Source organism: Trachemys scripta, chromosome 2, assembly GCF_013100865.1.
Source record: "Trachemys scripta elegans isolate TJP31775 chromosome 2, CAS_Tse_1.0, whole genome shotgun sequence".
Classification (NCBI taxonomy): Eukaryota; Metazoa; Chordata; order Testudines; family Emydidae; genus Trachemys; species Trachemys scripta.
In genome coordinates this window covers 130,744,428-130,762,905 of record NC_048299.1, presented here as the reverse complement: position 1 = coordinate 130,762,905, position 18,478 = coordinate 130,744,428, and the positions used below count along the sequence as shown (strand labels likewise).

At 40.7% G+C, this 18,478-nt stretch overlaps 1 protein-coding gene across 3 annotated transcripts in view; it reads left to right on the top strand.

Moving 5' to 3' along the window:
- Positions 1-18,478, top strand: part of ANKH (ANKH inorganic pyrophosphate transport regulator) — a 146,767-nt gene that overhangs the window by 101,475 nt on the left and 26,814 nt on the right. For all 3 annotated transcript variants that reach the window (XM_034761562.1, XM_034761563.1, XM_034761564.1), the window contains 4 exons: positions 1,433-1,603; positions 2,291-2,425; positions 7,927-8,019; positions 13,633-13,728. In XM_034761562.1, the coding sequence (XP_034617453.1) occupies positions 1,433-1,603; positions 2,291-2,425; positions 7,927-8,019; positions 13,633-13,728 (495 nt within the window). The remainder of the gene's footprint in view (positions 1-1,432; positions 1,604-2,290; positions 2,426-7,926; positions 8,020-13,632; positions 13,729-18,478) is intronic.

Below are 18,478 nucleotides of genomic sequence, written 5' to 3'. Positions count from 1 at the left end.
TATAACACTACCATCTTAATCTGGCAGTACTTTAGATACACACACACTTTGCACAAGGGCAAGTTGACTAAACAAGGTGTAAGGCCATTGAAAATGAACTCCACAATATCTCCTCTTTCTATAACAGAATACTTACGGGACAAGAGCATTTCCAGAAGGGCAAAATCACTGACTGTTGGATTTCCCTGCATCAGTTGACACTAGCAAAGTGAACATAAGCAGTAGTAACATCTGTTTAATAAGAACTTTACCTGTAGTCCTGAAGATGTGATTGATGGTTTTTGTTCTGAGCCCTTTAATTCTTTAATTCCTCTCTTGAGCAGCTTTAGGATGAGCAACTTCATTGAAAAAATTTCCACAGTACCATCCTAAATCAGCTGTTTTGCAATCCTCCTATAAACAGCATTACCAGCCTAGTAAATACTTAGTGTTTATTTCTTTTTAAAGCAAGACATACATTAGGTGTAATCGCTGTCTGCACATAATATAAAACCAATGAGAGAAGGATGTATTGAGTACCACAGAACCATGTATTTAGTAAGCAAACCCAACGCCATGTGTTCATTCAGAACTCATTGTAGTCCCAGCCCTTGCCAATAGAGTCATTTTCCATTCTTTCAGTCACAGAACCATGTCAAGCAGGCTTCCCAATTTTCCCACTGGAGACCTCTGGAATTTAACTGGGATGCTCAGGCTCTGTGATGAATGTGAAAGAGTTAAAGTTATTATCTTAAATGCTAAAATCCAGGAAGTGTAGTGGGGTTGATTCTCACCGTAATCTGATGTATTCCTGGGATTTGGTATTTAGTATTAAAGTTTACCAGTTAGAATTATGCCAAGAGAAAACCCAGCTATCTTGCTTGAAGCCAGTGCAAAGTTCGAATTGAAGTGGGATTCCCTTCTAACCACTGAGTTTTAAATACTGAAAAATCATATTTGACTTGCTTAAAGAGTCAAAGAAGTCCATGTTCTTTTTAATATGACTTTCAAAAAAGAGACACTTAGAAATTGCTATTGAAATTGTACTCCCTAGCAAAATGGGTCAACACCATGTGGAACTGGTTAGGCTACTGGCCACCTGGAACTCACTCCCAACAACAAGACTAAATGCATGCAAACGTACTCATCCTTATGGTTACCTGCACCTGACCCCGTTACCAGTACTTTGTCCACCTATAGCCTGGTGTCAAATCCTGAATGTGAATTCTCTGGGACAAGGACTGTCTTTATTCTTCTCGTTTGTACAGCGCCTAGTACAATGGAGAGCTAATCCCTAACTAGGGTCTCTAGGCACTACCACAATGTAGTCTGCATCTGTGTGGCAGTGTCAGAGATGGATTGGTTTTGGGTACAGCAGGAAATACTGGGCCCTTTGTTTAAAATAGAAAACCCCTAACCTGTCTACTTGTTTTGTTCCTCTTCTCTCTTTTAGGTTGTTTTTGTAGCCATTCTGCTTCACAGTCACTTGGAATGCAAAGAGCCTCTCCTTATCCCAATCTTATCCTTGTACATGGGGGCACTGGTCCGATGTACCACCTTATGCCTGGGCTACTACAAGAATATACATGACATTATTCCTGACAGCAGTGGGCCTGAGATGGGGGTATGTCTTAATGCCTGGTAGGACTTACAGTGCAATCAGGTTAGCTAGTGTTTGAGGCTTGTATGCTTTCTGTCCCTCAGGAAAAAAAAGCACATAACGCTTAGTTTCAAACATACCCTTGTGCATACCAATGCAATGACCGTGTACATGGCAGCTACCCGACAGTGTCCTGTGTGAGAGCGGTATAATGTATCCTTACGTTAGTACCTCTATGGCTACGCTAAGCACATTCCTGCTAATGTTATATTAGTACATAGGATCATTAGCACAGCAAATGTATTTATATGCTACAAGGATGACATTGGAAATTGACATTCTGAGAAATTCCTCCCTGTGTGAGGAAGCTGTGTGTCAGAACACCTCTTTTTTTCCTTGAATGTCGTGCAGTAATTCACAAATCCCTCACTGCAGATCAATGCCTTTATAACTGGTTGCCAGGACAAATTATGCAAATACTTTGTACATCAATTATTCAGATCTAGTAGGGCTGTTAAGAATGCACAGCTACCTTTAATTCTGTATCGCTAACGTGGGAGATTGCATTTTCATGGCTCTGGCTCTGGTGTGCTTTTGAATGAGGCGAGTCAACTGAGGGGTGGGAAAAGCGAGAAAAAATCCTTTGGTTGTGCTTTTGGTTCTGTCCTGCCTGTTTGTTTCAAAAGGGACTTTGTTTCTCTTATGCTGCAGGGAGATGCTACAATAAGGAAGATGCTGAGTTTTTGGTGGCCTTTGGCATTAATTTTGGCAACTCAGCGAATCAGTCGACCCATTGTCAACCTTTTTGTCTCCCGGGACCTGGGCGGCAGCTCTGCCGCCACAGAGGTATGTGAATCCCTGGAAAGCTGGGTGCCATTTTGTACTGAAATGTTTTATGGTTGTACTGCATTCCACACACAAAAGAAGTCATCCTTGCTTACATTTTCTAAGGAAGCAGGGTGTTCATTCCCATCCATATACAGCACCTCCTGATGTGTTTTCCTCTCATCCATAGGAACAGGGGAAAGCGGTCTCAAATGCAAATGCTAAGTGTGCATTTTCCCCAGGATGCTTAAAAGCAAGCGGAAGATGTTGGCCTAATTTCTGCCTCTTAACATGAAGCCTCCAGTCCCACTTACATCCCACTCTAAACAATGTCTTATTAAATGCATCATGGGACCACAGATTCCAGTCAAGTATCCTGGGGTTTCAAGATGTGCGCAGTGACAGGCAATGGAAGCTCCAGAGCCTGGTGAATTCAGGAGAGTTGTCTGGGGTCTCATTCCCCACTGGGTTGCCTCTTGCATAGTTATTTACAGCTATGCAAAGCGTTGTGACACATTACCATTATGATTTGTTAACTTTTGGCACAGATGTAAGTGACTGTATAGGAGGTAAGGCATGGAAGAATCAGGCTCCTGGCTGGGATGTGAGTGCTTGGGTTGTTTCACATACACATACATACCTGTCTACCTCTTGGGCACTTTCTAAACTGATTGAAGTAGGGTTCCAAAGGCCAGTTCTTGGCTCCATTGTCCCAAAGATGTATCCTGCTTAACATCTTGAAGGTACCAGTTCTTTTATCTCTGTTAAGTGCTCACTTTCTGAAATACTCATCAGAGGTGACGTTCAAGCAGTCCACAGAGGCACAGGTTTCTTGTAACTGCAACACGAAATCCTGTGCTTACAGAAAGTGTGCATCTTCATGTGGTCCTTCCCCCATTTAAATCACTGGGATTTTTGCCATTGATTTAAATGGGAGGAGGATTAGGGTTTTTTGTGATTTTTTTTTTCCCTTTGTTTTTTTCAATAAGGGGGAAAAAAACTAGGAAACTAAATGCAGACTCCTACCTTTCTGAAATGTGAAGGATGTACAGAAAGTCCTAATGTTAAGGTTTTCACAGACATAGTAACATGGCCCTGTTGGACATATATATTGGTGGGATAAATCCCATGAATGGAATATTGGTATAGAGGGGTATAGTTTGTTCAGGAAGGACAGGACGGGGAGGCAGGAGGGGAAGGAATGAGGTATCGCTTAATACATCAAGAATATATACACTCTTTCTGAGATCCAGAAGGAGGTGAGAGGAAGACCAGTTGAAAGTTTCTGGGTGAAGATGAAAGAGGAAAAGAAACATGGATGATGGCATGGTAGGGGTCTACTATGGGAGGAGGGATAGCTCAGTGGTTTGAGCATTGGCCTGTTAAACCCAGGGTTGTGAGTTCAATCCTTGAGGGGGCCACTTAAGGATCTGAGGCAAAATCAGTACTTGGTCCTGCTAGTGAAGGCAGGGTCCATTCCAGTTCTATGAGATAGGTATATCTCCATATATTATTATATTATACTATAGGTGAAAATCAAGAAGGAGTGGTGGATGAGGCATTTCTAAAACAAATAACAGAAATATCCAGAACACAAGGGGGACTTTAACTACACAGGCATCTGTTGGAAAAGTAATAGAAAAAAACACAAAATATCTAGTAAGTTCTTTGAATGTATGTAGGACAACTTTTGTTTCAGAAACTGTAGGGAGTAAGCATCAGTGACAGTCATTTTAGGCTTAATTCTGGCCAACAGAGTGAAATTGATTGCAAATCTGAAGGTAGAATGCAAATTGGGTGAAAGTGATCATGACATTGCTCTGAAATCAACAAAATTAAATTCAGCAAAGACAAATACAAAGTATTAAACTTAGGAAGGAAAAAATCAAATGTACAACTACAAAATAGGGACTAACTAGCTAGGCGGTACTACTGCAGACAAGGATCTGGATCACAATCTGAATATGAGTCAACAATGTGATATAATTGTGAAAAAAGCTAATATCTTCTTAGGATGTATTAACAGGAGTATCATATGTAAGACACGGGAGGTAATTGTCCTGTTCTATGGAACCCTTGTGAGGAGCACTGCGTCCATTTTTGGGTGCCACATTTAAGATAAATGTGGACAAATTTGAGAAAGTCCAGAGGAGAGCAACAAAAATGATAAAAGGTTTAGAAAACCCGACTTATAAAGAAAGGTTAAAAAGACTGGGCATATTTAGAGAGGGACCTGATAGCCTACAGATATTTGTTTTCCATGTCCACTGAAGGTATGACAAGAAGTAATCCATTTAAACTGGGAGATTTAGGTTAGATATTAGAAAAACCTTTCCAACTATAAAGGATAGTTAAGCACTGGAATAGGTTACCGAGGAAGGTTGTGAAATCCCCATCATTGAATGTTTTTAAGCAGAGGTTAGACAAACACCTGTCCGGGATGGTCTAGTTTCACTTGGTCATGCCTCAGTGCAGGGGGCTGGACTAGAAGACCTCTTGAGGTCTCTTCCAGCCCTATATATGATCCTATATTATATTTTTCATACACTTGAGAAATTCCATTGACAGCATGTGTATAAGTGCTTTCAGGAATGGGCCTAACTATTTTAGGACAGTAAGCTATTCAAGCCAGGGACTTTGACTGCTTATGTGTTTGTGCTGTGCTTAGTCCAGTGGAGTGCTCGGGCACCATTTCAGTACAAGGGAACAGAATAGGTTAACTAACCTCTCCTTTGCTTTTCCCGACTGTTGATGGTTTTAGATATGCCACTTAAACATTTGTTGAATAGATCTTTTGCCTTTCATTACTATTAATGGCAAAAGCATGTCACAGTTGTAGCTGGTGGCTGACTGGGTCTTCCTCGTTCTCAGCAATTGTGCTTTTCATCTCTGGTTTCTGAAAAGGGAAGTGCTGGCAGCATAGACAATTGCCATACACTAGGCTTGAGTATAGGCAAGGGTTTTCAAATTTCCCTGTTAGCAGCTCTCAATGTTTGGCTATAAGAGATGGGGTGCCTGGAAGGAGATACAGTGTGAACACATTTATGAGGGTAACTAGCCCACATGCCTCAGTTGATTCCTGGGTTTTTTTTTGTTTTGTTTGTTTTTTGTTTTTAACCAGGTTGTCAACTTGCGGGTTTCCATTCATGTTAAAATCTCATATACGTTTATCAAAGTAGGAGAGTCATAGCCTGTGCATTGAGACACCATCACTCAAGTTAAAAATCCTGGAGGATATTTAAATGCTAAAGCAATCTCTAAATTAATCCGAAGAGACTCTAGTACACATAAAGAGGTGCTAAACAGTGGGCTGAGCTATTGCTGGGCCCTGTTATCAAAATAAGTAAAGAATAAATCATTTCTATAACTATTCAATCAAATCAGCTTTCCGGTATATGAGAGATTCTACTGAAAACAGATGGTAGAGTAAAAAAAAAAGCTAGATTCTTTGCAACTAAAAGAATACCAACTTAAATACCACTGATATATCTTACCTACTGTTGGTACAAGTAACGCTAAACAGTATTGTAACAACTAAATGGTTATAAAAAATATTTTCCCCATCTTTCCAGTTTACTTTATGTATTGGACAGCACTTTATACCGGGCAAGGGGTAAAGCTGACTGGCTAGCCACTTTCTCCCATTTATGTAGGTCTTTCTCACCACAGGAACCATTTCTAACAGCAAAATGTGATTAGATAATCACAAAAACTGGTATGGGGTGGTTAGCAGCAGAAGTGGGTTTAAAGCTATTTTAACTCATTTTTTTAAAGTTGATTAGATCTCAAATGAAGGGTATGCTTTCAGCATTGTTAACAGTAGTTTCTGTAAAAGGACAAGAAACAGATTCTCTGTTGCTTGTGCACCCAGTGGGTGTTTCGTGAATTAAAGTCATGCAGGATTAGCCCCATAAGCCCTTTCTGATTCCTCTGTTAGGAGACCAAAACACTGAGGATATGCCTACCCAGGAAAGAAAAACCTGTGGCTGGCCCATATCAGCTGACTCGGGCTTGTGGGACTCGGACTGCGGGGCTGTTTTCATTGCAGTGTAGACTTCTGAGCTTGGACTGAAGCCTGAGCTCTGAGAACCTCCCACCTCACAGAATCCTACAGCCTGGGCTCCAGCCCGTGCCCAGAAGTCTACACAGCAGTGAAACAGCCTCGCAGCCTGAACCCCATGAGCCCGAGTCAGCTGGCCCAGGCCAGCTGCCGGTGTCTAATTGCTGTGAAAACAGCTCCTGAGAGAGCAGTAGTACAGACCAAAGAAATGTTTCTCTTCCACTAACGATCCATACCCAACTGAGTCTAAATTTAGCTGAATCGTAACAAGACAAGGAAGGCCTGATCCTGCAGACCCCATACAGTCAAACTCTTGGAGTGGGAATAGTAAAATTATCAAGTTCTCAGGCGATTCACAGAACTGACACCTACTTTGGCTCTGAGGAAGAGGAAAGTTATAGGGACAGTTTGCTAGTTTCAAGGCAGCATTAGAAGGAGCCTAAAGAGAATCTCCCTAAACTATCTTCCCCTGTGAACCCAGATACATCAGTTGAGAAGGGTAGGACTGAAATGATGGACATTTTTACTACCCCATCTTATCTGGGCCAACTGTGGCCAGAACAGTGTTGGGAAAATCTCACCAGCCTCCATAGGAAAAAAAGTCAGTTTCAATGTTTGAAAATGTTTCCTTATATATACAGTAATTTGACTTTTTCCTCAGGAAAGACGAAAACATAAACATCAGCAGCACAAAGCAATCTTAAAATCCGTTGAGGTGTTATGTTTTTTTGTATCTCATTTATGTAAATGGTACTTGCAAAAGTACTAGAGGACTTAGTTTTCTTAGATTTCAGGTAATGAGCTGGTTCTAGTGTTAAAAACAACAATCTAGGATTATTTTTGTCTGATTTCAATTGATTAGTACAGGAGTAAGCAGAGTTTTCTGTCTCTAGGGTCCCTCTAGCCCAAAACAGTCAATCTGACATCCAAAGTGAGTCAGTCTGCAGGTTTTCAAATTACATTGCTGTAGTTCTTTTTAATTAAATAATTTTGTTTCCACTGTTTTACTTATGAACTTATTAAAACAAAATTGTATGAAAAAAATGAAGATAATGGAATACAATTAATAGAAAAAGCAATTTACTCTAGTGCAGTGTATGTAAGCCTCACTAGATGGAATAATTAATCAACATGGTAGAAAGAATAAAGGGAAAAAATCAACTCATTGATGAGTGAATAAACAGATTAAAAATCTACAATATAATCAGAGAGTACTATTGTGATGGTAACACCACACAGTTAAGTCATATATTTTCACCCAAGTTGAATTTTCCCTGAGTCTGAAATGCATCATAGAAAAACTGTTTCTATGATTGTTTTCCTGATGTAATGATTGCCCTCTTGGTTGCCTGTCTCTTGTTGCACTGAGGTCAATAGTAACTGAAAATTGGATAAAAGGTTAGTTTCTTTATGCTGTCTGAAGATTTGAAGTGTAAGTATGTTCTCTTTTCTCCTGTTGTAGGCTGTGGCAATTCTGACAGCTACATACCCTGTGGGACACATGCCGTATGGCTGGTTGACAGAAATTAGAGCCGTGTATCCTGCTTTTGACAAGGTGAGTATTTGTGTTGTATGATGGTGGTAAATACTTTGGAGTCCTGTTTCACATTCATGGTAGTTCTAGACCCAATTTTCCTTTGATTTACACCACTATAAATTAAGGATAGTCTGCAGAAAGCAGAAGAGTTAAAACAGTGTAAAAGATGCGTAAGGGAAGAAGACTCATACACTAATCTCCATATTTTCCATTTCTCCTTAACTGTGTGTGTGTGTGTAAGAATGACCACACCAATGGTCTATCTAGCCCAGTATCATGTCTTCCAACAGTAGCCAGTGCCAGATGCTTCTAGCATTTGCAGGTTTAGGGACACCCAAATCATGGGATTGCATCCCTGACCATCTTAATTTTTTTAACCCAATAATACTTTTGGCCTTTACAACATTGTGTGGCAATAAGTTGACTGTGCGTTGTTTGATGTAAATCTGTTGCCTATTAATTTCATTGGGTGTCCCCTGGTTCGTGTGTTATGTGAATGGGTAAATAACACTTGCTTTCTTCATGCCATTCATGATTTTTAGACCTCTATCATATCCCCCCTTAGTTGTCTCTTTTCTAAGATGAACAGGCCCAGTCTTTTTATTCTCCCCCATATGGAAACCGTTCCATCCCCCTAATCATTTTTGTTGCCCTTCTTTGCCCCCTTTCCAATTCTAATGCATATTTTTTGAGATGGGATGACCAGAACTTCATTCAGTATTCAAGGTGTGGGTGGCCCCATGGATTTATATAGTGGCATTGTGATATTTTCTGTTTTATAATCTCTTTCTTAATGGTTCTTAACATTGTTCGCTTTTTTTGACTGCCACTGCACACTGAGTGGATGTTTTCAGAGAGCTACACATGATGACTCCAGATCTCTTTCTTGAGTGGTAACAACTAATTTAGACCCCTTTATTTTGTATGTATAGTTGGGATTATTTTTTCCAATGTGTGTTACTTTGCATTTATCAACACTGAATTTCATCTGCCTTTTATTCAGCCAGTCACCCAATTTTGTGAGATCCCTTTGTAACTCTTCAGAAGCATCTTTGAACTTAACTGTCTTGAGTAATTTTGCCACCTCAGAGTTGATCCCCTATTCCACGTGTGTGTGTGTATATATTAGAGAGAGAGAGAGCGCACACACAAGCATGGCTCAGACCATGTTGAATTAGTTGATTGATGTATTTTTGGTCCTCTATTTTTATTTTTTGTATCTATAATGTATTATTTTAACATCTTAGACAATCCTAAACTCTGAATTAGCATTAATTGTGCCTTTCTGTAATTTCAAGAATTGGTCTTATTTCTAGTTTTAACCTTACCTCTCAGTTTCCCGGATTTGAGGTCCTGGGTGTTTTTTGTTTGTTTTGAACATAGATAACTGCCATATTTCTGAAGTTTTTAAAAACTTCAGTGGTAGCTTCAGTTTAATTTAGCAATTTCCCTAATGAAGAACATCTTCATGAAATATCCAGCAGCTGAGGAACTCAAGTCTCATCTTCAAAGTTAGGCTGTTCTCTTGACACTACATTGTTTCTGCAGACTGGATTAGCTTAATTTGCTCATATTAAATGTTAAACGAAGGTTACTTCACAGGCTAAAACAAGCAGACAGTCCATATATTATTTCTATACTATGGACTTAACTGATCAAGGTGAATGAGAATTTTCACGGGAGTTCAGCAAGTTACATAAGAACTCCAGAACTGCTCCTGGAATTGATTTGAGGAAACAAAACAGAACAAAAAACCCCTTAATGTTTTAGTCTGAATTACATTTTGCTCTGACTTGGCACTGGTAACAGCCTACATACCTACACCAACACTTAATTTACATGATGACAACCCTCCATTCCCCAGCTACTTGTACACTCCTGAATTCCTTTGGTCCCAATCCAGGGTGAATAAACACTTTTGTGTGGGGGCATGTATGCACTTACACAGATGTAAGTAATCAAGCCCTATTTGGTTTCATCCACCACACTTCCATCCAATTTTTAAAATAAGCAGTCAGTCACAATTGTTAACTTTATTTATATGAGGACAAGACTCTCATGCCAACTAAAGTTCAATATATAGACCTATTCAGGGACATCCTGCTGAATAGAGACTATAATATGAAAATTGGGTAGCATCTTTGTTAGACACCTAGCGGTACTCTAGATCAGCAATACAAAACTAAACAAACTGCGGACCAGCGTGGATTAGGACAAGGGTTGTGGAGCTTGCTAACAATCAGTACCGATATCGTGAAACTCATTGTTTCAGTGTACTGCATGTGCAAGTTACAACAATGAGACGATATGGAGACTCTACATACAAGGCCAAACCCTGGTGCCACTAAACTTGATAAGAGGTTTGCTATTGACTACAGTGGGACCAGGATTTGGGCAATATCTGAGCTTTCATTTTCTAAAAAAAACTTCACCATTCAATAATTTCATTAATGACTTGAACGGTCATAGGTAGAGTGGAAAATAGGCTTATGTAGTTTGGAGGACAGGATGAGAGTCCAAAAGGACCTTGACAAATTGGAGAATTGCTCTGAAATCAACAAGATGAAATTCAGGAAAAAACAATCCTAAGTATCACACTTAGGAAGGAAAGAAAAAACAAATGCACAACTACAGAATGAGGAATAACTGCAAGAAAGAATCTGGGGTTTGTAGTGGATCAAAATTGAACATGAGTTGTTAATGCGATACAGTTGCAAAAAAGCCAAAAATACAATTCTTGGACATATTAACATGAGTGTTGCATGTAAGGTAAGGGAGGTAATTTTCATTGTACTCGGAACTGGTGACGTCTCAGCTGGAGTACTGACCAGTTTTGAGCACCACAACTTTAAGAAAGATGTGGACAAATTGGTGAGAATCCAGAGGAGAGCAACAAAAATATTAAAAAGTTTAGAAAGCTCAACCTATGAGGAAAGGTTAAAAAAACTGGGCATGTTTAGTTTTGCGAAGAGAAGACTGATAACAGGCTTCAAATATGTTAACGGATGCTGTAGAGAGAAGAGTGATCAATTGTTTCCATGTCCACCTAGGGTAGGACAAGAAGTAATGGGCTTAATCTGCAGCAAGGGAGATTTAGGTTCTATATTAAGAAAAACTTTCTAACTATAAGGGTAGTCAAGTTCTGGAATAGGTTACCAAGGGAAATTGTGGAATCCCCATCACATAAGAACGACCATACTGGGTCAGACCAAAGGTCCATCTAGCCCAGTATCCTGTCTTCCGACAGTGGCCAATGCCAGCTGCCCCAGAGGGAATGAACAGAACAGGTAATCATTAAGTGATCCATTCACTGTCTCCCATTCCCAGCTTCTAGCAAACAGAGTTTAGGGACACCATCCCTGCTCATCCTGGCTAATAGCCATTGATGGATTTATCCTCCATGTATTTATCTAGTTCTTCTTTGAACCCTGTTATAGTCTTGGCCTTCACAACATTCTCTGGCAAAGAGTTCCACAGGTTGACTGGGTCACTGGAGGTTTTAAGAAGAAGTTAGACAAATACCTGTCAGAGATGGTTTAAATTCACTTGGTCCTGTCTCAGTATGGGGTGCTGGAGTAGATTACCTCTCAAAATATCTTCCAGCCCTACATTTTTATGATTCTATAACTTTACTTTATTTGATAACATTGAGAGTCCACAGTTCAAGTAGAAGCTAGTATGATTTGTCACAGCCAGCAGGTAGTATCCAAAAGAACAAGTTCATGTGGGGAAGGAGTTAGGATAGGAATCAAACAGGTATGATCTAATTGCGAAGTAAATCTAGGGTTGAGATTATACCTTTTGAAGAGCAAGGTGGCATGACACAGGCTGGGTATAGAGGAACCATTATTTAAAAAAAAAAAATCTGTTCTCTGGCTGTGAATGCTTCAGCCTATTGTTCTTGTTTGTTTTTTTGGGTGTTGTGTAATACACACACAGAGTCTTCAGAGGGTCAAGAAAAATAATTGTTTTATCCCTGTTCATATTCATGCATCTGTTGGAAGCTATTGTTGCTTAAGACTGGCCTGGGGGGAAATCCCTTCCTGGCCCCACATGTGGTGATCAGTTAGATCTTGAGCGTTTGAGCAAGAACCAACCACTTGAGAGAGAATGCTCGGTGCCACCTCAGACTCCTGGCCCTCTCTGTCCAATTCCCATCTCCAGCTGTGGCAATCTCTGACACTTCAGAGGAAGCATACATTGGGGGTGGGGAAGAAGGAATCCCTTCCTGATCCTTCCAGGTAGCCAGCTAAAATCCCAAAGCATGAGCTTTTAGGAAGATGAGATGTAAACTGGAAGTGAGCCCCAGCCCTGAACTCTGCCCCCTACCATCAAAAACAAACCCATCATATAGTTTCACTCATTCATTTGCCCAGCTCTCTCTCAAAACTAATCCGGCATTGGGGGGCAAACAGCTTCTATTGGGAGGCTGTTCCAGAGCCTTACCCTTCTGATGGTTAGAAGTGGTTTTGTACAAATTGCCAATTTGTATGTGGGCATCAAAGTGCAACTTGAGCATCCCAATGCAGAATGGGGTTCCGTAAGTTAAGTAATCACTTGTGAAAGTTTTGAGTCTGAGTTTTGTACAAAAGCTTCTGAAATAGTCAGTGTGCTTTTAATCTGTCCCACATTCATGTCTGACACTCCCCTGGATGGGTCTGCACAAGTTCCGACTTCTCAGATTAGGTTTAGCAAGCTGTCCACACCAGGTGACTGCCAGTTTGATATTCTTCTGCTTGAACTACATCAAGGCTGAGTAAATATTGTACTACATGAGAGATCTTATCACTTCTGGTGCCTATCCATGTATCTTAAACAACCAAGTAATCACACCAATAGATGACTCTGCAGCCATTGTTCTAGGAGTGCCCTGCTTCTGGGTTTCTGTGCTCCCCTATCACAGCTCATTTATGTAATTTATCATAAGGATGTGTTCCCAGGCAGTAGTATAAAACCTTTAGCTTCATTTGTTGGTTTTAGGTGCTTTGGGGAATGAATGGGGGTTGTTGTTGTTTTTTTTTTTTTTTTTTTTTTAAGCACACCTGCCACTGTGATGTGAGTGCAGAATCCATGTACAGGATGGAAGATCTAGCAGCTCTAATTATGTACAGTTCATCAGACTTAATTAGCAGCACCAGGTGTTCCAAGATCTTTGTTTATATTCGTCACTCCCTGGCTAATTGGATCTGTATTGAGACAGGGGAGGTTGCGTTGCTGTGTATATGCTGTGCCACTCTGTGTTGATGCGGGAACAGGGGGGAAAGGGAAGATAACATTTTTCCTGGCTATGATAGTGTCCTTCAAGCTTTAAGCAAAGATAGCCAACACCACACCAGTATCCTTAAAAAGAATCATTAAAACTTTTAAACAGGCATTACCACTTAGCAGACTGAGGCAATTAGTAAACTCTGTGAGAGACCAGTTGAACAACGATTGTCAGTTCACATGGAAAGATATTCTGTGGCTTGTGCAAGTGTCCTGTTTGGAAGCTAAATAATAATAATAATAAAAAAAAAAGTAAGAACTATGCACACAGACAGTGAGATCCCCCTTATAACCCTGGTGCTGTCAGCTCCACAGCAGTCTGGAGCCATGTTAATGCTTGTTATCTCTTTCTCTCTCTCACCCTAGAATAACCCCAGCAATAAACTGGTGAACACCAGCAGCACAGTCACAGCAACGCATATCAAGAAATTCACTTTTGTCTGCATGGCTCTCTCGTTAACGGTAAGGAGTCACTTGTCAACTCTTTTTAGTTTCAATCTGAAGCAAAAAATTACTGCACATGTGTGAAGCTGCAAACACCAAATTCAGATTAGCAGAATCTCATCAACATATGGTGCCTACCCATGTATCTTAAACAGCCAAGTAGTCACGCCAAGAGATGATTCTGCAGCCATTGTTCTAGGAGTGCCCTGCTTCTGGGTTTCTGTGCTCCCTCGCTTTGGCTATGAAGCTTAAGGCAGTTTCATCTTCTAAAATAGCCTGTGTGGAAGAAGCAGTGGGGCAGAGGGGTTCTGCTTCTTGATTTGCTCAAAACAAATAAGAGAAGAATAGCACAAAGTGGGTAACCTACATGCCTTATATATTGCAACAGAAAGGTTTTGTTTTATTTCTTGTTGTTTTATTGGCACCGCTATAGCACTCACCAATTTTTGTTTTAAAATAAGTCTGCAGGGATAGGGAAAGGACAAGGGTTCTGCATTTCTTCCAGAGAACAATAATTAGATGCTCATTCACCCAAGCTGGAGTGTGAAACAACAGCTGAGCCCCTGCACCCATAGTTTAGCTTGAATAAGACTGAGGACCAAATTCTGGAATCTCTGGTATACGTTCTCTATGAGATGATGTGAGCTCCCCATGGCAAGGTAACTCAATTACCCTAATTAATATACTTAGTTACTCTATCTTGGATGTTCAAAAAAAGATGAGCTTCCCTGGTTCAACATTTACTACTTAAACCCTGCATATTGGAAAAGATTTTTGTGGAGTATGGAGGCTCAAAGTGTATTTCTTTGTTTTACTTTTCCCTTATTGAGCTGCATTTCCATTCAAGTTCTGCTTTAAGCTTTGTTACTTGTTGTCTTACTTAACAGTGGGCACTTTTTAAAAACGCAACAACTTTCAATTTTTACAATATCACAGGATTTTTTTTATCTGATTTGTGGATGCAATTGATTTGTGCCCAAAATAATCAAGTTGTTTCATTGTCAGAATCCTACTATTGAAGGCTGCTGGTTGTTGTGCACACTAAGAACTGCACAACTGCATCTGCAAAACTACAAATAGAGACTGTTTCTCAAAATTTAGCAATAAGGTGCATGGACAGTGATGATATAGTAATAAAAATGTTACCAGTCAGCCGTCTCTCTCTCTCTCTCTGCATATTCATCTGTGCTAGCATGAATTTGCGGTTTGTGAATGTAGCAGAATGCTGAATCACTGAAGATATGCTGATCGCACTCTTTGGAGTCAGCAGCTGTTTCCTGGACGATCCTTGTTTATTACTGCTCACTGTTGAATTTAAAGTGGAAAAATAATCACATGAGAGAGGGGATTTGAGTTTCAGGGTTTTGGTTTGTGTTACATCATGCCTTTCCATGGAGCGAATACTGATAGTAACATCACAGGCCCGCAACTTGTCCCTCACCCCTCCTCCTTCCCTCTCCCAAACCCAAGTTAAATCAACTAGAAATGTCTCCAAATCTTGTCTTGGGGTTGGGCTGTGGCAGCTGAGCCTGTTCCAGACAAAGCTTTACTTGATGAGTCTCTTAGCTTGTCTCCTGTAGAATGGAAACTATTTTCTGAACCCACATCATCCCAGAAATGGCCAGCGTACCAATGCGTACAACATATCTTTTGTAAGACCATTCTTTCTGCACCAAGGGTCTGTTTAGAAGCAATTCTAACAAGCAGTTGTGGAGAAGTGTTACATTTCTATGACTTTTTCCTTCATCATATTTTGAGGACAATTCTCTTCCCTCATTTTGAAGAGGAAACTGGACCCCCAGCCAAGAGAGTAACACAGCCTTCGACATAGACTTCAGTATCAAAGCAAGTGGTGAAGAGGATGGTCATAGTAAATACAACTACTATTTTGGCATACGATGAAAGAAGTGTTTATACTAATGCTCAGCATACTCTTGAGCCTGTGCTAGTGACAACCATGCATGGACACAGTTGTTGCTAGCAGGTTTGAAATACAAGCACACTCCCTGATGAGCACAGAAAGCCATGCTGTGCAACGTCCACGCTAGCTTAACAGTGTTACAGAAAACCTATAGGGTTTCTCTCACTTCTGTCTCTCACAATTTAGGTCCAGTGCTGTTAGAGTCTCTAAGTTATACTCCAAACAACTTGTTAGTGATGACAGGCTTTTGGCTTTGCTTGATTGGCCACCGGTTGGCTGCTTCCTGGATCTCTGGTGTTGTGTCCCCTTTATTGCTCAGGGCTTTCTCTAGATCTTCTTGCTCTAACTTCTCCCAAGTCCAAGGTGACTGTCTCTCCTGCAACATGGGCCCAGCAGAGAGCTAGACCCTCCTGCAGCCTGCCAGAGCGCTCTGACTCACTGGAGTCACTTTTCAGAAAGCCTTTTCCTCCTCCCAGATTGCAGCACTTGTATTTCAACACTCAAGGCTTCATATAAACTGATTATTTTCTTAACCCTCTTAGGCATTTTTCAGCTTACAGAGGTTCTGATAAATCCTGAGCTTCTCGCATTACCAGCACCACCCTGCGCAGAACTATTTTTAATCTTCTGTTTAGGCTTTTCTTTTATAGCTTTCCAGACTATTTTTACATGCTTGAACCTATCTCCCTCTACTCAATTGGCACCATTTTTTCATAAGCTCATAGTAGGAAACCCATCTGTCTAGAAGTACCCAGAACAGTCCATTTCCATGGCTTTTCTTGACTATTTTTATTTGTGCAGCATTACCTAGGATCATTCACCAATAAACCCAACCAAAAAGTAGAACCATTAGTAGAGTGTATTTCCTAGTTAGTTCCTCTTGTCTGCCATACTATTTGCTGGGAAAGTCTGTCTATCCAGGGCTAAAGTATAGAAAGCCAGCTTATAAGCCTGATTCAATTCAGGGGCTTGATCCTGCAAACATGTGCACATCGGACTTCAGTGGGACTTAACTTTCTTCATGTTATTTACATAGTATTTAAGTATATTTATATTTATTTAAGTAGTTGTAGGGTTGAACTCCAAATTTGCATCTGCTGCAGCCAATTCAAACAGCTACAGTAGCTGTTCCTTTATCTGAGGAAGAGCTGTTTCCATCACCATTAGTAACTGCTCTGTTCTCCTGGACCAATATATTGAGTCTAATGGGGTCACTGTCCGTGGGGGCTCAGCATGTTAGCAGGTCTCCTTAGTGTCCAAACATAGAGGAGGAGGGGATATAGTTCAGGAAAAGAGGTTCCAAACAGAATGCCCTGGGGTATCCCCCGCTCCAGTTATGGGGGACCATGTGTTACTACCACCACCACTGGACACATAGTCCCCATCACTGGAGTGGGGGATTCCCCACGGCATTCTGTTTGGAACCTGTTTTCTTACCGGATTTGGGGGAGAGAGAACTCAGTGGTTTGAGCATTGGCCTTCTAAACCCAGGGTTGTGAGTTCAATCCTTGAGGGGGCCACCTAGGGATCTGGGGCAAAATCAGTACTTGGTCCTGCTAGCGAAGGCAGGGGGCTGGACTCAATGACCTTTCAGGGTCCCTTCCAGCTCTATGAGATAGGTATATTGCCATATATATATTTAACTGTTGAGAATAGCCCACTTCCACCTTAATTGAACTGGCTTGTTAGCACTGACCCCACACTTGGTAAGGCAACTCCATCTTTTCATATGCTGTGTATTTATACCTGCCTCTGTATTTTCCACTCCATGCATCTGATGAAGTGGGTTTTAGCCCAGGAAAGCTTATGCCCAAATACATTTGTTAGTCTCTAAGGTGCCACAAGGACTCCTCGTTGTTAAGACTCCTTGTTATCCAACATCAGAATGCCTCTCAGTGGCTTAGCTGCACTAAAAAAATCTTTCATCTAATTGTTTCCCTGCCTGCCCCCCCATCCCCATGATATTTAAATATCTGAGTTTCAATGGCCTCTCATACACACAAGCTCTAAAAATAGGACTATTGGGAGGGAGCTGCAGCTGGCTCTTAATCAGAGGTCTCATTAATCTGATTAATCAGACAAGCTCTCTTATTTATGGTAAATCCTACAGCTGTTTCTTATCTATTTCTGTTCTTCGCAGCCTTTAAATGAAACTGCTCGTCAAAGGAAACCTTCCAGTGAAACTCGTGTAAATGCCCAGACACCTTCCACCAAACAATATTATTAATTGCAGTTTCACTACACAAGTAGGTTTAACAAATCTCCAGCAAAATGCTCTGCCTCGGAGTGAAACAGTGTTGACATGACCAAAGGACTGGCTTACTATACTGATCTGTCAACTGTCAGATTAACAGTTGACAAGAAGGGGACTCTTCGTTGTTTTTGCTGATACACTAAATGGCTACCACTCTGAAAGGAGTTTTAAATAATTCAAGCTCCATTTTGAGAATGTGCTTATGTCACGTTTTCCTTTTTTTTTTTTTTTTTGCTATAAGTAGTCATAAGGCACTTTGGGCACAGATGTTCTTCCACAGAGTATGGCTATTGTTCCTCACACAACTTCTGTTGATGGCATTGGGTACTCCTTGGTCTGCAGCTCCCCATGTCTTTCAGTCCTAGGCCTCTTGAGGAGAGACTGCCAATTGTGAGGGGAGTGTAGGGCTAGACCACCACGCTCATTTTCCACTTATAACCTAAGCACAATTTGGACTCCCAAGGGTGAGGCCTGATGTATTCATTCCACAGAGTCCTTGTTTTAGGAAAGATCTGTTTCAGCATCCTATTGTAATACAGGAGTTATAACCAAGAATTTTTCAAAGTACTAAAATGTTGTATTTCTTCTTTGTA